At 23.3% G+C, this 22546-nt stretch overlaps 2 protein-coding genes across 2 annotated transcripts in view; both read right to left on the bottom strand.

Moving 5' to 3' along the window:
* The window catches only part of Mdh2 (malate dehydrogenase 2), a 2202-nt gene extending 1152 nt beyond the window's left edge, over positions 1–1050 (bottom strand). The window contains 3 exon segments of the mRNA XM_011505265.1: positions 1–5; positions 269–507; positions 835–1050. The exon segment at positions 1–5 is cut by the window's left edge and continues 272 nt beyond it. Of these exon segments, the coding sequence (XP_011503567.1) occupies positions 1–5; positions 269–507; positions 835–909 (319 nt within the window). The 5' untranslated portion in view covers positions 910–1050.
* A 2152-nt stretch (positions 1051–3202) lies between these two features.
* On the bottom strand, positions 3203–5942 carry LOC105366739 (probable tyrosyl-DNA phosphodiesterase). Its single transcript, XM_011505278.1, has 7 exons — positions 5909–5942; positions 5739–5816; positions 5182–5592; positions 4656–5103; positions 3908–4450; positions 3562–3772; positions 3203–3359 (listed from the first exon to the last, which is right to left on the bottom strand). Exons 1-7 carry the CDS (start codon positions 5940–5942, stop codon positions 3225–3227), a joined length of 1860 nt encoding a protein of 619 aa, XP_011503580.1. The 3' UTR covers positions 3203–3224.
* Positions 5943–22546: the final 16604 nt, after the last annotated feature.

Below are 22546 nucleotides of genomic sequence, written 5' to 3'. Positions count from 1 at the left end.
ACAATCTAAAAATATATATAAATACTAAATTTACTAAGAAACAATATATTCTTTAATTATTATGGGATAAAACTAATATTTGTTAAACTTTAAGTAATATATATATATATATATATATATATATATATATATATATATATGTGTATATATATATATATTATATATTAAATTATATTAATATAGATAAGATAAATAAGAATAGAGAAATAAGATAGATAATATAGATAAGAAAAATTAGATTAATTATTGTTATATGTAGTATTAAAACTAAAATAATAAAATAATAAATACTTGAGCTCCTTTCAAAGAATCTTTCACTCTATCTATTCCAACAAATCCTGTAACTTTGGAAGCAGTATTAATATGTGAAAGATCGGCAGATACACCATAAGTGTTTACAATATCATAAAGAGATAGTTCAGTAATTAATGAAGATTCTTTAAGCAACAAAGATAATGGTTGGCCGATTCCACCACTGGCACCCATAACTGTAACCTTAGCATTAAACTGTAAATATAGGAATAAAATATAAATACATTTTATACAATATATCTTAAAGTTTATAAATAATATTTGTTAAAACAGTCATATTTTAAAATATAAATATTATAATAGAACTAATGATCAGTATGAACTGCAATTGAAACTTGTAATTGACCATTTGTAAACAATTAAAACTAATAACTGTACATCTTAAATAGAATTTAATTCTTAAAAATCTCTAGTTATGTAATATACGTCCATTACTAATATTAAATTGATTCTTAAGTAAGAAATTCATTTTAATAACAAAACAACTTTTTGTAGGATAATAGTATTAAAGAATGAACTCACCTGCGAGGTAGTAGACAGATGCTTGGTACTATTCTGAGCAATAATAATAGTCGCTTTTAAGAAACGATGAAGCATTTTAATTTTTTTATCAGTTTAAAATATAAAATTAAAATAAAATAAAAATTTGTTAAATAAGCCGCAGTTATGTTTCAACAAGAATGAATAAATACAATATCGTCCAAAAACTAACCCAATCCTTTCTAATAAAGTATAGATAGCGAACCTTTTGCAGACATGCGCAATTAAGACCTATATGTTTATTCGTTTTCAAAGATATTGTTTGATATTCTAGTTAGATAGTTTTATGTATATTGTATATCAAATATAAATTATTACTGCATTAAAAATAGTGAAAATAAATCAACACTACATCATCTTAGAAAAAATTGATTTTTAGTTTTATTGAACTTTATTTAACAAATAAAAATATGACAAATTAATATTTAAAAAAAAAAAATAGAAATCAATGAATGAATAAAATAATTAATATAAAATGTATATTAAAAAAAATCAATTAAAATATAAGTATATAATAAAAAAAAAGTATATAATAAATATATAAAGTATATAATAAGTACATACACAAAGTACACAAGTAATTTCTTAAGAATGTGCAATCAGTACATTCAGGAAGTACATAATAAATAATTTATTAGGATGTAATACATTAGAAAACTAATATTTTATATACAGTTCAGGTCATATTTCAGGACATATTCATATTTTCATATGAATGTTTAAATACTATAGCAGTATATTTTTTAATAAAAATATTTGATTTATTTATGGGTCAAATCAACTTTGAAATAATTTGTTCAAGTTTCATATTTAAATCTAAATTAAAAAAAAATTTTTTATAAAATTCCAAATCAAAATTAATTATTATACATCTATTTGGAATAAGATAAATTCAAATTACAATTTTTTTTATATAAGTTTGTAAAAATAATATTATGTTTCAAGAAAGTAAACTAAACTAATAAAATCGTTGCTATATTATATGAGTTTCATAATGATCATGATGTCGATAGTCAAATTTAGACTTTAATTTCACGTATCTCAACAAATTATCTTGTAAAATATGCACACATCTAATTAAATTCTTTGGTAATCATTTGTTTTCATCTATGTATGTTATTTACTTGTTATGAATGTAAATATCTGATTGGTTTTTATTCGCTTCTATGGGAACTATTCTATAGTCAGATAAAAAATAACAATTAATTGCACAATTACAAAACTAGGATTTAATAGTCTTCCTACGTAAAGTTTATTCCTATAATAGATGTCCATATTTTTTAATTTTATTATATGTAAAGTTTATCATATCTAAATATTTAAAATAATAAAAGTAAATGTTATCAGTTTTAAATAAGTAGAGTACTCATATTATCTACATAGCAAATCTATGAGAAATCAAAATGTAAACATCTGACCAATATTTATCTATTATTATTGAAATATAACAATTATAACCCGAAACCGTTTTTAAAGATTATTTCGTTAAAAAATAAAAAATTTAAAAGTTATTGTAAATTATAAAATTATTAATAAGTTATGTAAATTTATATTTATTACATGAACAGAAAATATTTGAAGAATGCTGAATAATTAATATAAGTAATTCGAAGTTGTTATTATAATGCAATAATCTGCAACTTTGAATTTATAAGGATGCTTTTTTATACAATATTGTTAATAGAAAATATACTTAAACTAGATTTATTATTGAGCATATAAAAGATATGACAGATGATATAAATTTGTACAAAAATTAGCAAAAACATTATTATTCATAACTGTAAATACAAAATTTTAATATATTTAAAAGATTATCTAGCTAATTTATAATTCAGTTGAATGTGACATTTAAATAGTAATATAAAATTATTAAAAATAAAGAAAAAATCAAATAAATGATTCAAACTTACTTTATGTTTATTAGAAAACTATACAGTTAAGCATTTTATTTCAAATATAATATACAAATATCAATCAACTATAATAATTGACGATTATATACAAAGAAAGCATTAAAAATGATTTTATTTTAATAATATTACATATTTTGTTTTATTACTTTTAAATAAATTTTTTATCAACTAGTATAATTAAATAATTCATTTGCAATATTAAAAATTTTATTTAATATTATATAATTTATAAAATGAATAGCGTTTTTTAGTATTATCTGTATAAAAATGTGTTAAAAGTCTCTAATGTTTGAAATTTTTTCAATAAGAATTTAAAAGATTGTTTTAATAAATTGAAATCTTTTAAAATTTAAATTTAAAATTAAAGCGATTTTTAAAATAATATATTCTATTCATACAAAAACTGTTAAGTTAAAAGATATTTCAATCATTTCCTAATTTATTCAATAATGGTTATTAATTGCTAAGAAAATCAATAACAAAAGGAGTATCACTTGGTTGATACTGAGTTAACGGTAAATCATATGGAAGTCGAAAAACTGGAATTTTTGAAGAATTTGATTTTCTTATTGGAAACGTAGTTTGAGTTATCTGTTGAAATAACATATTTCTTTATTAGTATATAAATCATATTCAATTTTGACAATATATTTCATATTTTATAAATAATATTGAAGGTATGCTTTGATGTTTCTTAAATAAAGGTTTAAAATTGTATACTTAGTACTAAAAGATGATAAAATTCTGTTTATATATATAAACAAATTTTTAGACTTATAAAATAATTACTTACAATAAATTTAGGTATAAACACAATTCCTGCTTCATAATTCATAATATAATGAGAAATTCCTGACTTAGCAGTAGTACCCCATGCACTTTTACTTAAATTAGCACTTGTTAACACAAACCATGGTATTTGTGTACAATCTGGTGAAATTCGTGTATAAGATTTTATATGAGGCATAGCTTTAGTTCGACTATTTTCCTCTGCTCTCCATTGACTAGACAATAGAAAATTAAAATTATTTTATTAAATACATATAAGTTTATTATGGAATCACAATTAAGATAAACTGTTAATAATAAAAAGAATTATAAATAATTTAAATAAATTTGACAATAATGGTTGTTTATACTGTAAATATTTCTTCAGCCACTTTTGCTTTTCATGATTTTTTTTAGTATATGGTAGACAGCAGGAACCAGTTTTATAGTCAAAACTCTCTATGTAATTTTTCAATGATGGATAAATAAGGTTACAATTTGGATTACTTTTGAATTCTTTTGCCTTGTCTTTGGACATTGATGCAACAATATTTGGTAATAACCAATCTTCATAGTTGGATCCTAAACTTCCTATACTAGAACATTGAAGAAGTAATGTCCATTTTGAAGCATCTGGAGGTAGAACTGCATGTTCTGATAATATTGTTGATAATCTTCTGTGACCCCAAGAATTTAAATTTAAACTCTTATGGCTTCCAGGAGTAGATGCAAGAAAAAATACATTTACAGCAGAGAAATCTGCTCTTTTAATCAAGTGTTCCCATTTTTTCATTTGTGGTTGTTTGTAAGTTGTTAAATATTTTATAAAGTACTTTTTAAACTCAGTTGGGGAATCTCCATCACTAGAATTTGCTGAGTCAGGTAACTGTGATAAATGTGGTGAAAGCCAAATACTGTTAAGAATACAAAATAAAATATTACAATACATTTTTTATATTATTTTATTTCTACAATACAATTATCCTCACTTTAATTTATTAATTACATAATAGATATGTTACAAAATTTAAAGTTAATTCATTATATTAATATATTCTATCTATTTATAATAGCAGTATGAGTAATAAAAAACATTTTTAATAGCTAAATTTAACGTACCCTTGCGTTCGATTTTCCCAATCATCTTTATAAATATTAGCTGTAGAAATAACTATTCGTATTCCATTATCACTATATTTAATAACTGATATTTTTGAATGATGACATCCATATGCGCTAGGCATATTAACTAAAATTAAATTAATATTGGCTGGTAATGAAGTTTGGGGATCGCAAACAGAACCACAAAAAATAGTCATATTTGGATTTTGAGCTGCAAGTACATATTGTAGACAGAGCCATCCAATTTCTACAATAAAATTTATATGAAGACTATCAACTATTTCTCCTAAACTTATATCTAATAATTCAGGAAATGATATAGTAAATTCTTGCTTATGTGTTGACTCTGATTGTTCTACAAAAGTTAAAAAGAAATAGTAGGGAGAAGATAATGCATATTTTAATGCAAATTCTCCTGGTACACATAAATGAATTTTATGTCTAGCTTCTTTCATTTTTAAAATAGCATTATCTCTCATTTTCATTCTTTTTACTCTATAGGATGAATTGCAATTTTCAATACATGATTTTTTTGGAGATGAATTTTGATTAAAACTTTGCATATCTATGTTAGAATAAAATGAATAGATTGGATTAATGTGTGATTCACTTATATTATCAATATTATTTGATGAAGCTCTTTTTCTAATTAATGCATCCTTTTCAGATTTTAAAAGATCAAGTTTTATAGCTTTATTATTTACTTCTAGATCTTTTAATTTTTTAACATCATATTGATTGGTATTGGTTTTTTCTAGTGGATTAATATTATTTTCTATAGTCTGACTTTTGCTATTTATATTCTTATATTTGTTTAAGACCATCTGTAAGACTGTAAGTTGATCTAATAGCAGTGATTTATCAGTACATTTAAAGTTAATATCATTTGGTATTGTAATAGGTGAATCTAGCTGATTAATAATTAATTTTTCCACTAAAACATTTTACAAAGAGGATTTATAAATATTTTATATTTAATAGCTAATATTTTTAAGATTATTGCTGAATTAAAACAAAATTAAGATATTTATAGAAAATAAATTTATCTTATACATTAAATAAAATATAAAGAAATCTTACAGTGCGGATGTGACATTTCATTAAAATGAATTGGATTTTTTCTGTAACATTTATCTTTATAAGGACATAACCTCCTGCCTGCAATATACATATTTTTGTATTGAATACTTTCAATATTTAAATTTTAATTTATTTAAACGAATATAAGTAAAAGATTATAGAATTCTTACCAGAAGAAAAACTATCTTTCAATATATTATCCATAATAAGTTTAAAAATTAAGTAATATTTTAACACAATTCTATTTCATAATACACCGTATAGATAAATAAATAAATGTATATATATATATATATGCATATGTAAGCATGAATATCTAAAAAAAATTTAATAAAAACAACCAAATAAATATTAGAATTCAGATTAAAACTTTTACAATTACCCAACTATCATGGAAGTAAGCGTGTAACAAGATTCGACTGTTCGGTGCTTATAGAAATGCAGAAATAAATAGAACAAGTAAATTGAACACCATTACACTATACGAATTATGCATTTGATATAGTAGAAAACAATACAAAAATTTCATTATTATTTTTTGTATTTCATATACTATAAAGGATTAAAAAATAATCAAATATAAGCGTTGTTACAAATTAAATAAAGTTTATTGTATCAAGAAAGTTTATTGTAGGATTTAATTTTTTAAAACAATTTTTAATATTACACTATTATTTTTATTTATTAAACATTTTTATTATTTATTGTATTCGAATAATTTAAATTGCTCTGATAATAAAAGAAAAATTAAAATAAAATATTTTCACAGATTTTGCCTTTCTGTTACATCAACTAAAGAATATTTTTATTTCGTTTTATATAATATTTTTATTTAGAAAAATAATGTAACGTTTTTACATTTCATTCTTTTAGCATCGTTTATAATCAGTTTGTCACAATATTCATATTTAATTTATTCTGGGCACGTCATAGATTAATTGATTTAATTACTTTAATTACTCATTCTTAAAAAAACCGCACTATGAAAATTTCTTAATTTGATCATTGAATATTGTCTATATCGTATATTAAATATTTATATATTTAAATTTAAATTAAAAGGCAATTGGATTTAGACAATAGGTGTAATTTAAATTATATTACGAATATAAAATTTTTTTATAATTTTATTTTGAAGAAAAAATTAAACATTACAATTTAAAATTATAAATATACCAATAATATCATAAATTAACATGCAGCAAGTAAAAAATATATCTAAATATATACATAAGAATTAAGCAATCGACAAAATAGAATCTTATTAGTCTATTTAAACTTTTTATTCGTGTTCGAGATTGACGCAGTTTCCGAGAATTTAAGAAAAAGTGGGTCATACGCGCACGGCACGCGCGCTCGGACCGGGACGCGCACTAGGGCGAATGTTTATAAACAAAACTCGGCAAGTCCGAGCAAGTTTTACGACATGAAATCTAATATACTATAAGATCACTCAACGACGATGGCTTGTTGCCAGCTAAGTGAGCCGCCGCGTGGAGATATAAGGTAAGCACACGGCGCACCTCGCTCTCTCGCTGAAAATCCCTCTTGCTGAAAGCCTCTCTTGCTGACCGGCTCGCTCTACCTTTGCTCAACTGCGCTTGAGGCTAACATCTTGCCGTGACCCGACCGCAGTGACCGACCGTAGTGAACCTATCTAACTATGTACCAGTAGAAGCCATGGCACATGGGTCTCGATCTGCCCTCAGCAGGACCGCCATGGAACGGTCGGTATTTTCAGCAGAGCCGCCACGGAACGATCAAGCCTTCGGTTCGTGTGCGTATTCAAAAGGCTCATACGCTCGTTGTAATCTTACTTCGCGCTCACTTAAGTGTAATTGCCGCTCACTGTTTTTAGTATACTGTGAAGACGACACGTGGCCATATATTCGGCAGCCTAGTTAAAAATACACGTAAGCATAAGTAATAAGAAATCGGCAGATTAGGTGGTGATTACAGTGAAGCCAATGGAATAGCAATCAAAGGGGACATTAATTACGCAGCAATCAACACACCTTGTCAGCAGTTTACAAGGTACCTCTTTTATATTAATAAATAAGCTAGTCACACCTTGCACAAGAATAATCGGGCAATTTCACATTCTCTCGGTCGAACCAACGCTTTGACCCCGTATAGGCCCACAAGAGTCGATCGGACAAACTTACGCTCTCTCGAACTAACACTTCGAAACCGTACAGGCCCTCACAGCCGACAAAAGTGTCACTATGCGTTAAGCACGTTGTCAAGGAAGGACAACAATAGATCGACTAATCGACTATAAATATATACCATTACGTTCTTGAAGAGCTCGAAGGCTTATCATTAATGACTATTACCTGTGCCTAGACTCCTTTACTGCCCCCATAAATAATTAAAGACACAATTCATTACTCACTAAATTCCAGTAAACATCTTACACTATATTAAGTATAGTTATTCATACATCAAGAATACTTTATTCAAACACCATCTTCTCATGCTACCTCATGAGCATGATTGACTGACTACACCAGCTGATATTTACAACATCAGCATAACCTCAATTACAAGATACACATTAATATCCGTAGAATCCACGATAATCAAGACTGCAAGGACACACCCTCATTACTTCAATAGATTAATCTTCTTTCTCCACAACATTGCAATATTATTATAATTATTAACAAATAATAAACATTGTTTTACTAAATACATCATGTTTTCAGCCTTGTCACTTATTATTTCCCTTAAGGTTATCTTGACTAGAGACTAATCCACTGAACTATTAAATTGGTAGTTCGAGCCATAAACTAAACCTTTAAAACCGAGCATTTGGTCCTTTGAGCCAGATCGCCGGATCCCTGGATAACTGGATCTTCGAACATTTGGTCCTTTCAGCCGGATAGTCTCATCATTAGATAGCAGATCTAAGGAATCGAGCACAGGAGCAGGGCCCACACATACGCATCAGGCCTGCCAGGCACAGTGGAAGGCAGTACATCTATAGAGAACACGTGATTCTATTCCACGAGCTATCAAGCAATCAGAAAGAGTTCAAAGATGCCACTATGGAGGCCAAGGGTTCCTGGATCTTCAAATCAACAAAAGCCAGCTCTCTTCCCAGCTCATCATCTCCCTAATTAATCTCTGAACTTAACAATAAAAATGACAACATAGTCTAATCGCATTCAAAATATTACAGAACCTTGTGGAAAATATGCTGTATCTGAACTTGACATCACAGCAGAAGAGCTCTCAGACTCGTATTCATTTGCTAAAGAAGTTCACAAGGGCTTTACTAAGGAACATACGTACCTGGAGATGATCTGATCAGCTGTTCAAGATAATCATGAATATATTAGATCTAATATCTTCATGAAAGAAGCTGCCCAATACTCGAACACTTAGAGTCCTAGAGAATCAACACTCTAAAACGCTTGACTGTCACCCTTACCCTCTGAATAATAGAGAAAGGCACAAACTCATTAAATTAATAACGCATCAATGGAGAAACTGGCTGAGGAAAGTGAGTCATTGCAATAAAACATATCTTTAGATGAATTAAGGATACATTGTTACATGTCGAAGAATTACATAAGGTCTTCATCAAGGACCATGCACACTTAGATGCACCCAGAGCATCTGCTATACTAATCAAAACTTTTTGAGAAAACCTATCAAGAGGAAAGCAAACAATACAACGTGGCTTGAAAATCATCATTAAATTTCGTCACTCATCCAATAAGGAACTTAGTTTGAAAAAATCCTCAACAATCAAGGTATGCACACAAAGACATCCTATTAATGTACAAGTAGCACACAGGCAACAGGATGATACATGCAGCCAACACAGTCTATTCATGTGATACTTTATTACCACGCACACTATGTAAGGAGGATCTGGAGACTCATGACCTCCTACCTCTATATAGTGCGGCTGATGCCACGTTGCAAATATCACAGAACTGCAAGTGTTACCGTTCCTAAACATTATCTTAGGCTCATTATATTGTATAGTTTATGAAATAAGAAACAATAAAGCAGCACAAGAGAATTGTGGGAAGAATCAACTAGTCCAATCACCTCATATCCATGCATTGAACAATTTGTAAATTCCTGACATATCGTATGAGGACACTAAAGGAAATAAGACCATGAAGACTCGACCCAAAGACAAGGGACGAGCATCTAGAAGCATTGTGCAACCACAACAACATATGAAAAGGTCATTAAGGAATTATGAAGTATAAATGAACAACGCCAAGCCGAATCCTCCAGCACCAGATGACAAACTCAAAAAAGGAATGCTTATAATTATTAACAAATAATAAACATTGTTTTACTAAATACATCATATTTTTCAGTCTTGTCACTTATTATTCCCCTTAAGGTTATCCTGACTAGAGACTAATCCACTGAACTATTGAATTGGTAGTCGAGCCATAAACTAAACCTTTAAAATCGAACAATTCGATATATATTTTTTTTAGGTTATATAACACTATATATTTGGTAATGATGAGAAATGAAGTGGAGATGGGACTGTTTTAAATTTTATTTCATCATTTACAATGCATTATACTGTATTTATCTTTTCAAATATGTCGTGCTTTAGTTAATTATAGAGCTTATTAATGCCATTCATTGTACTACTCATTAATAGTAATTTAATAGTTCTACGTTCCTTTCGTTTATTTTTCATAGAATCAATTTATTTTAATTCTTATAAAATTTTTTATAATTTCATTGATTTGATTTTTAATTTTAGGTTGCAAGAGAGAAAGAAAAAATAACAAGAAAACGCAAAGAGCATGGTAAAATAATTTCTGATATTTTATTATATATTTTTTTTTGTTATTTGTTGTTATCATTGGCAGGTTCAAGGGTTTTTTTCCGCTTTCATTTTTGAACATAGAATAATTTCTATATATACTATCCTATTTGTATTTTGCCGGTTTAATATATGCACGCATATAATTTTAATGATTTTATATTGTGTTTAAAAGACTAAAGATCTGTTAAGTCTTACATGTTTCAAGCTTATTTGAGGAAGTAACTAGCTCAGTGGAAACAGTAAATTCAAGATCTCTACTTTGAATGAAGACTATCATCATTGTATATTTTTAAAAAATGCTTAATTATAAGTGCCAATGACCGAAAATAACAGGACAAATACTCTTGGTTTGACTATACAGTATAAATTAGAGCATTTTTAAAATCTAACCGATGACAACATAAAATAGCTTATAACTATTAGTTACAATGAAGTGTTCGTATTAATAGATACCAGCTATTATATAATTGTTTTACATAATGCTTATATTAAAAAATTAGACTATTTCCTCTAATTTATTCATAAAAAACTCATATCTAATTAAAAATAATAATACCACGTATCTTGTAGACAATTCCACTGTTGTGTTTTTTATTTACTTATAAACCTATATTTAACATATATATTTAACTGACTTGAAATGCTACTGTTAACTTAAATTTAAGTTACTCTTATTATTAACATTGTATTCGATAGTGCATAATTTGTCATTTAATGATTATCTTTTTAAATATATTCTTATATAGTAACATCATGTTATAAATCTAATAATTTTTGACAGATAAATAAACTCTCTTGTGAGGAGGAAAATCGAAATTATGAGTAGCAACTATAAATCGTATTAATAAATTTAATTATATTTTAATGAATTATTGTGTTATTCATATATTTTGAATTTTTGTTTATAGAAGGAAAAACTAAAAGAAATCATAATATGAAAATCTAATTATCTACTCCAATTTTTCACTTTTTAAAGTCAAAACGATTATTATCTATTATTTTAAATGCTAAGATTTGATATACAATATAAGATATAGTTTGAAATTAAGAAATTCTATTTGTGAAATTAAATTACGATTAAGATTGGCATTGTAATTATTTAAACTTGATTATAATTAAACTTTGTTGGTTGATCGACTAGATACGTTTATTTTCCTTTATTATTCAAAATTGGACTAGAGCACTTACGCTAAAGAGAATGAATATGTTAAGAAATTATATTAAACTGAAAGTTGGAATAAATTAACAGAATATTTTATAGAGTTTATAAAATAATTCAATAAAACACGATTTACATGTAATTAAATCTGCTTATATTTAATTCAAATGCTTTTAGTGAGCAAATTTAACTATGTATTTTAATGATCGTGTACTTTTTTTATTAATATTAAAAAATTTAATTATCCAACTATCGTATTATCCATTTTATATATTATACTATATTTATATTAATATTTTTATGTTTAATTGCACTTTGCATTATATTGATATTATTTCAAGTCAAAGACTGACATCGATCATCTTGATAAATGAAGAAGCAAGAATGTTCAAATCTTGAAAAATATAAATAGAATTATAGAATCTTATAGTTACAGATACTTTATTAAGAATTAATAAAAGAACAGTTAAAAATTCCTATAATTCGTAAAGAATCGCAGATTAAATACAAATACAATTATCATATATCCACAAAAAGTCGTATTAATTTTTTTAGAAATTTATTTCAATAATTATGTATTATGTATTTAATTGAATTAAAATATCAAATATATATAAGAACATATGAAATGTGATTATATACAAAATCAATAGAAATATATAAGCATTTTTATTATCACCGGAAATTATATTAAAATTTTGTAGGAAGGCGAATTTGAAAATGAACTTAAAAAATAATTGATTAATTTTAGATAATCGAAACAATAATGTAGAAAATACTTTTATTGTAAATAAAACTAATAACAAAAATAATAAATAAAACTGATTTAAAAAATATTATAAAAGAACATAATGTTGATTTTCGTACAATTTAATATTCGAGAGGGTGTACACTTTGAAAGTGGACCAAGTGAACGTAAAAAATTCGTTTGGAAATTTAAAATGAAAATTAGGATTTCAGTCCAACCTCAAGTTTAAAATTGTAATTGCAAAATTCACAACCTATATATGTACAAAAAATATAACAATAATTGTTTGTGATTATAAAACAATTAAATTTCTGTTAATTTTAATAAAAAAATTTTTATTAAGTAATTTTTCAAAAAACGTTATAAAGAACTATTAGTAAAATTAAATACATCGTTTATAATTAATTAATTTATTTATATGTGCAATTTGTATTTATATATATGCACGGTAGCAGAAATATAAATAAATTGGAGTTACTACTAAAAAATGTTTTTTTTTTATTTATTCATATCGTTATATTATGAATAAGACATTATAATGTGTAGAAAATTATTAATAATGACCCACAATTTTATTTTTTAAAAAATATATAAAAAATTCTTTGACCTATACAAATAAATGGATATGTATTCTCTAGCTAATTGAATTTAAATAGTAAAATTTATTTTCTAGAACATTATGAATATTAAAATTGAATTAAGAAATAAGGTTGCATTCGTTCACGTTCAATCGTCATTCACGTATTTTTGCATTTATAAATATATGGATTTCTATAAATTAAAAGTAATTTTAATATTCTATTTTTGAATAATATAAGCTATTTGAAAATAATAAGTTACACAATGTAATTTTATCGATATATTAATAAAAAATATATATGAATTTTGAAGTGGATTTGTAATTTCCTTTCTTTCTCTTAATAAAATTATTTAAATCCAATATTTCTACAGATAATTGTAAAAATATTATGCTCAGTTTAATAATTATTCAACTATGGTAACAAATATTAATATTCATATTAGTAAGGAAAAATATGTTAGCAATGTAATATATTTCATACTATATATATTCATTATAGTTAATATTATATATCATGAAATATATTTTTAAAGTATTGAGCATAAAAATATATATACTTAATGTTTTATTTTATTTCGTATATTCAATTGTACAAAAAATTGAACTTTGTTTTTTTAAAAACATATTTAAATTAAATAATCGTGAATAGTTATGATTATTTTCCAAAAGTTCTTTAAAAATGATTTCTAAAGAAAAAGAAAATGTTATGGTTTTTATTAGATTAGAATGAAAATTAGTTGTTAATACATTAGTTCATATATTTAGTTTACAAAAATACCGAATCAATGTAATAAATCGATAACTAATACGATTTTTATAATAAAAAAAAAATCTATTGGAAAGATCTAAAAAAATCTGAACATTAATTCACCATCCTCTATTATTAAAACATTTAAAACATTGTATATCTAAAACTATACGTACATTAAAAAAAATAATATGTTTTGGATTTATATTACTTATGCAAGTAAATTTATTACTGGATATTATTTTAATTTAAAAATAAAATTAAGATTATCGTGGTAAAAATTTATAATATAATATAGTTTTAATAAATAATGGATATAGACACCCATAAATATTGTGGATATATATTTGAAAAAAATTAATGAATTCTAGTAAACATATTGTTGAACAGGATTTAATTCAAGATTCAATAAATTACAAACTCGAAAATTTTTTATACCATATTCGTAATGTTAATCGATATGGTTCATAGTCATTTATGTAAAAATCGGAAAAATAAAATTTAACTCTAAATTTTTTCAATAAAGATAATACATTATTAGTATTAAATTAGTAAACGAGAAATACTTATTTTATTTTTGTTATAGAAATATACTTATAATCAATGAATTATTTTTATGCAGTATTGAATATATATCGTAAATAAAAATTTTAAACATAAAAATAATTTAAAATCTCTTATTGTTATTAGTTCTTATAGAGCTATTTTATATGTATACAGTATTTATATATTTATTGAAATATTGAAAAATAAATTAATTTACTTACATATTCCTTTTCGTATATCCCGAAAATTGGAATAATTAAATAGAAAAGTGAAAATAACAATTTCTGAAGAAATTTTTTTTTACAAAATAGTTCACATCTTTTCAATTATATATATACATATATATTACAAATTGTACATTATAGATATAAGAATATTTAAAATAATCTAGAAATTTGGAATTGTGAAATAGCAGATTTTTTAAAAATGGTAATTTATTAAAATTACGTAATTAAATATAATATTTTAATGGATAAACTATATAAGATCATATTTTACGATATACATAATTTTTTAAGTATTCTAAGTAGTAATAAACAGTAATTTTAATTGTTATATTTGTTTTCTAAAATTTTATTGTTCATAATCATAGTATAAATATGTTAGCACAAAACTTAAAAATCATTATATATTGTTATTTAATTTAAATAATTTCTAAGGATATCAAAAAATGAATGAATTCAATTTCAATCTTTAATTTATAAATAAAATAAATTGTAGTATTTGAAATGAAATAATTAAATTTGAATTGTATTTATTTATTTAATAAATTGTACTTAAATGAATTGTGAACCATGCATGCAAATTTACTTATTTGGCACGCACTTACACGAGGCCATGCGCATGTACATATTCAAGGTGATAAAAGGCAACGCGCACGACAATGCTCTTCTCTTTTGGGGTGGGAGCGACGCCAAGCATCGCGACGTCGCCTGTGTATTTCAAACATAGTTCAGTCACCGCCCAAGTTACGTTGCGTGTAATTCTGTTATAGTATGTATCTATCGTGTTTTCTATATGACTACATAAAAGTTTTATTAATGTTTTTCTTAGGCTGAGCAAACAATAAATAATCACAATTCAATTTGGATTTATTAAATTTTAATTATTTTTTCTTGGATAATAATTAAATAGTGTTAATTCTTTAAATTTTAGGGTGCGCTGAAAATTTTAAATTTAATTTATCAGAAACCCTCATATTAAATTTGTGACAATAAACAGAATGCAAAAATAAAATATATTTGCATATATTGTGTTCTTAAATAATTTATATATTTTTTTTTTATTCAAAATATTAATATTATTATTTTATTCCTTTTAATACTACTCTTATGTACTTACAATTTGTGTGTGTGTGTGTGTGTGTGTGTGTGTATGCACATAAGAGTAATGAAATAAATAAATAATCAATATTTTTAATAATTTATAGTTAATTGATATTGACAGGAATGCTGTCATATAGTAAATCCACGGAACAATAATATAAAATAGTAGACGCCATAAAAAATATTCTGTAAAATTTATTACCTCAAAATTTTTTAATTGGTAAGTAATTAAATTGAAAAACCATCCCAAGAACTTGATCACCTGATACATTCGAAATAATTTTCAATCAAATTTTAAATTTCTATTGAAGCAATAAATTACCATTTATATTTAAATGTATTTTTATTACTGAAAAATTCATAATATTTAGGGATATTTTTTTAATGTAGTGCTTAAATAAATTAAAGCAAACAATTAACATAATTTATCAAAAACTTTTTTCGGGCTTGGCGAAAGTAAAAATATAGTATTAATAGAGGCGATAGAAATATAAGCCTGCGTTAAAGTAGTTTAAATAAAAGGTGAAAATTAAACAAAGTAAGTTTAACGTTTTACTCTGGAGGTCCTCAAGAGGCACTCAAGATCTATTGCTGCTAGATGATATTGACAAGTAAATGTTTTAATTATCTCATCCGTTATTCTCATTTTACAATAATTTTCTTTCTATATTTATGAAATATAGATGAAAATTTCATTAATTATATCTTAAAATTGGCCTTTAATCTAAAAAGATTTTATTGCATTTTAATTTATTATATATATATATATATATACATATTCTTTAATATTTTAAATGTTTTTAACTTTATTTAATATCAAAAAAATATATCTAAATAATTGAATAATATAAATTTATTATTGCAGAAAATAATTAATGTATTGATATGAGTTAATTGAAATAATTATTATCTATTTTTATATTTTATATTCAAAATTAAACTATGAATTTAATTGTAATATGTCAAATTAAACCTATTATATTGTATAAAATTTTGGATAAAATAGTTAAAAGAAAACTTTACTAGACTATTAGTATTAACTATCAATATATAATTATTCAATTATTTTGATATTTTAACATATTTTTATATAAAATTTACAAAATTATACAAAATTATTTTTTTTACCAATAAAATTAATTCTTGTTCAAATTTTGAATATGTTAATTAATTACGAATTTAAACGTTGCAATATGAGAGTATTTAAATCAATAAAATTTTGTTATATTGATTTTAGTAGTTACTAATTCAGAATTGTTTCTATTTTAATAAATAATATGTTTCATTTAGAAATTGACCTGTTTTATTGGATTATTGGATTATTTTATAGATATTTAAATTATTTTACAGTAATTTTTTATAACCTACCATAAGTTAAGTTATCTCTATCATTATAAATGTTTGTACATATTTAATTCTCGAGATTATTATTTTCTCAAAAATTTTTAATTCAATGATTATTATAGTTCATTCATTGATAATTAGATCGTTTAATGACCGTTAGAATCAATGTTAAAATATATTATTTATGCAATACTAAATTTGAACATAAATTTACCTTATGTTTCTAAAAAAAATTACAATAAAGTGTTCATTATTTAAATGCACCAAATTTTTTATAATCATAGAAAGAAAAATATGAAAACTCAGTTACAAAATATTTTATTTCTATAGTTTTTCATCGATATAAAAAAATGACATTTCTTTTTACATATAACTCAATGATCTTAATTATATTATTTAAACATTTGTGAATTTATTACATTCAAAATATATAAATGAAAATTTATGTGAAAACGTTTATATACTTTATAATATTTTATAAAATCTTATTGGAACTATTAGTCAATCTTTTTATTTTATTAAATATTAGGTTATTTTTATTCAATTAAATTGCTTTTTTTATTATACATATTAAAACTTCGTTTAAATAAAGATTGTTAAAATATTATACTTATTTTATATTTATCGTTTTAAAATATATATTATTTTAAGAATATATATTTTTTTAATAAATTAAAAATAAAAGGTTCATATAAAAGATCATAATGTGATAAAAAACATTTTCTCTAATTCAAAAATTTATTGTATTCCGTAAAAAATTTTTTTTACTAGTAAAATATTGAACTTTACATTATTTGAAAATATTCATGTTCTTTATGATTCATATTTTCTTAATCATAGAAAATTTTTTATTCATATTTTACTAAAATAATTATTTGTTATATAATTTCTTCATATCTTATGCCTATTTGTAGTGATTTTATTTTATAATTTATTTTATTGCATAATTCCTTAGCTATTAATATTTCTAAAACAATAAGTATAGTATTATTCAGTAACAATTTTTAATAAACATATATTCAAGATATGTTTCCATGATTTAAGAATTATTACTTATAAAAATAGTAGATATAATTTATGATAATAGATTAAGAATTTTCTATACAATACTAGGTACGCAGGAAATTTATGTCTTTGAGATTTAGTATAACATGAATTGATATTATATCTATGATTTGTACCTTTTAATACAAAATAAAACATTCCTTATATCATTGTAATAAAAAATTAAAGTTGGATACAATATATCATTCGGATCATCAATTTCATACAATTCAATTTAATTAATATTACAAAATATAATTTAATGTATAAATTATTGACCATTTAAAACATATAATTTATTTATGAAGTGAATACAATTTAGAAAAAAATGAATATTAAATTCAAACATGAATTTTACATAGCGTTAAACAGATTCATCGCATTCGATTTTACGTGTTAATTTATAGGTCTACTAAATTATAATCTTTTTATAAAGATAATTATTGAAATACGTCATAAATTTTTTACTAAATAATTTTTAATGATTTAAAACGTTATTATTATTTTAATTAAAATAGTAAAATTATGGGATAAATTTTTCAATATAGATCCATTATACTATCATACTATCTATCTATATATATAATTTCCTTTATTATATTACTTTAGGCAGTTAATAAATATTTGCAACTTGATCTTGAATGCACAGCTGCAAACATTTAATTCACAAAAAGAAATTAATTCTGAAATCTAATTTAACTTCATATGAGAGAAATTCAAATATTAATTCAATGTCAACTATTAATTTTTCTTACCGATAAATCCTACATTATTTTGAATAAGTTATTTTTATAAAGAAGACAAATCTATTTAGAATACTTTATTAAATTAATGTAATGATGCGATGTTTATATATTTTTAAATAAAATTGAAAATTATTTTATATTTTGTAACCTATTTGTGATTAAAATAAATTCTAAGATATTTTGCCGTTTTACAAAAAAAAAGAAAGATAAAAGTTACCCTTTTGCACATTATAAATTAACCGTATAAGATTTACAGTCAAATAATTGTCCATTATTTTGACTTATATATTAATTTTCTTTTTTTAAAGACAATTATTTATATAAAATATTCTTGCATTTGTGTAAAGATTTATAATTTTAAAATGTTAGTACAATTATATTTATATAATGTGCATTATCATTTAATTTCATCAACACAATCATTAAAATCAAATAAAAATGAAGAATATACGAGCTAAGTATATAAACAATGTAATAGCTAAGTTTTCTTATTAATATTCAATTTTGTTTGAATATACAATTCACTAATATTTCAAGCCGCGAATTTGAGCGAACTTTCATGATGTAAGTATATTTTATATTTTTGTAATATGTGCTAATTGATCTTTATCTGTAAATTGTACTCTACTCTATAATTAGATATAAATATAGATTACATACACAATGAAAACGTGAAACATCTTTTCAAAGTAGCGATAGTATCGATGCTTTTATATCAATGATTTTCGCTATATCAGTTTTTACTCATTAACATATATTGTTTGATATTAGAAAAGCTGAAAGTTGTAAACAAGAAATTCTTACAAATGAATAAAAATTGAATGAACATTTAATATAATTGACGATTCGACACTAGAAAGACTATATTCGTTAGTTTTATTTACTTCCAAAACCGTAGTGCATATTATCTGGGATCTGTGGATAGACTGTAAAAAAATTAATTGGCAATTATATTTAAAGCATCTATTGATATTTTTATAGTTTTTTTAATACCTCTAGTGTAAATTTAATCTATGAATTCATTTTCATATTGATCAAATATTCATATGGCGTAAGTTAACGTTATTATTTTACAAATATACTGTGTAAATATATGTACATGTAAATATAAAATATTATCCACGAATCATATATTGTCATTTATAATTCTTGCTTTTTGGTAGTGTGTTTAAGTTGATTGCAATTGCAAAAAATTTTTTGGATGCAATGATTTTGTAATGATATAAGTTAATATTTGCTTATTATAATATAAATTTTTAGAAATATTTAAGTATTCATTTATTCATTAAATTTTAATAACTCTGAGAAAAATAAAAAACATCATATTAAAACGTGGTAAATATAAAAAACATACAACATATAATATGAATAATCAAGATAGCAAAATTAAAAAAAAATTCTGTAAAATAATCCATGATTTTAATTTAACGAAATTTTTTTTTTACTTAATACTTTATAATCTTGTTAATGAAGAATTTAAGAATACTTTAATGTAAACAGAAAAATAGAGATCATTTGCTTTATTCTAGAATAATCCGAATAATTTTAGCTTTTGATCTCTTGAGCAATGAAAACAACAGGTTATTTAAATGTAAATAAAATTCCTAATAGTATCATATTTCTGATAAAGATTTATGAAGAATGCTACGAATTTTAAAATTATTTACTTTTCATTCTAATATTAAACAGAAATGAAGACAATATGACAGTAATGCAATTATTAATGTATATAGTTTTATTTATATAATATATATATATATATATATATATATATATATATATATACATATATGTTTGTTTTAATATCAGAATGAATATTGATGCAATTATTAAAATTATAAACTGGAATTAAATCACCTTTCATTATGTGGTAATATGGTTAATATATTTATAGGTTCTCTAATCTTAGATTAAGGAGTTTTAATCATAGGAATATGGAATATGTGTACACGAGATTAAAACTCGAGAAAATTTTGTAAGAAATGAAAGAAAATATGTACTACAATATCCAGTTGAAATATGGGATGAAATTTTTATATTTTTAAACGATAAAGATTTTAATATTCCTTTTGATAATTCAAATTAACTACTAAATATAATTCAAATTTTCTTATTTGTAGCCAGGTAGAAAATAAGATAATCATTTAAATTTTTTGAAAGATATTTCTTTTAAAGAAATTATCCAGTTGTTAAAGTGCTAAATGGTAAAAAACGCAAGTTAAATGTCTAAAGTTATACATATATTGATCGATATCGGCGCCTCTGAGATATCCACTAATAGACCTAAGGGCAACTTATTTTTTAATTTCATTAATTTTATTACAAATCTAAAGTTCAAAGTTAATTGTTAATATATTTACACCTATCTTTTTATGTTATCACAATATACTAATGAAGATTTAAGATCAAATATAAATAATTGATATTTAATCTAAATATTGATTTATCTTATCTAAATATACCTGCATTCGTGAATATAAATGTATGTTATTATAAGTAAGTACTAAGAATGTCTTTAAAAGATCGCAGCTATAAAAACGTAGTTATTGTTTGATGCTATTGAGGAAGAGATTGACTACTTGGAGGGGGCTTACATCCAATATTAAAGGTGAAAGTAAAAACATGAATCATAGATTGAAAAAGTAGGTGATGGTAATAATTTGTTCATGATTTCATATCACTGAATAAACATAATCGAAATGTAACCAGATCAAAAAAGAAGTGTTGGAGTAAATTTTAGAATATTTAATTCGAGTTTCGTCTTGTCTTCAATATCTTTGCATATACAATAATAATCCTGTTTTTTTTACTTCTAAATGTTTATTTGGATTATTAATCGGAAATACATAAATTATAATGTAAGTAATAATTTAATTAAAATTTCTAAAATTCAACAATTAGTATATATAACTAAATAAAAGAATAAGACATATCATCAAATAATAAGAATACATTAAAAAATTTTAATTGTAAATATATTTGAGAAAAAGCAATTGATAAATTCTTCAAAAACAACGTAAATAAAAATGCTACTTTGATTGATAATAAATATTTTAACATAAAATTTCTTTAATGTAATAACAACTGAAAAAAGTACAAAATACTAGAATTTCGATTCGCCAATTATAATATTAATTAGAAATGAAAAACAAAAAGGAGTTGATAAACTGAAATACATTCGTTAATTCAACATTCGTTAATGCAAACGAAAAATAGTAAATATTAACGAGTTAATGTGAATTAATAATATTTATAAGAGACAAATAAAATAATTATCAAATAAGGTTATTTAAAAAAAAAGTAAAATTAAACTTTAAAATCAATCAATCTCATATTTGTTTTTCACATAATTCAAACCTAAAAAGAATAGCTTAATTTGATAATTAGCTAGAAATATATGAGAAATAAAATAATATGCAAATACATGTAGAATACTTTTCACTTGTTATAATTATTTTGTGATGGATCATATGTGGAGAAATAGGATATCAGAATTATTATAAGATGGCAAACTTTATGCTGCTATCATTGTCTTATTTTATTCTCATCATTGCTTATTGATGTTTTGTTTTAGTTCATAACTTAATCAAATGAGTTTTATTTTTAACTTGTTGTTTTACATAAGATAACATTCAAATTCAAGATACATTATCTTTAATTTATTAAAAAAATATTATAAATTATTATTAAAAATGAATTTGATTTTTATAATACATGTCTACTGTTATAACATTATCTGACAGATTTGTTAT

The sequence above is a fragment of the Ceratosolen solmsi genome, unplaced genomic scaffold, assembly GCF_000503995.2.
Source record: "Ceratosolen solmsi marchali unplaced genomic scaffold, CerSol_1.0 scaffold5, whole genome shotgun sequence".
Lineage (NCBI taxonomy): Eukaryota > Metazoa > Arthropoda > Insecta > Hymenoptera > Agaonidae > Ceratosolen > Ceratosolen solmsi.
This window is presented reverse-complemented; position numbering and strand designations above follow the sequence as displayed.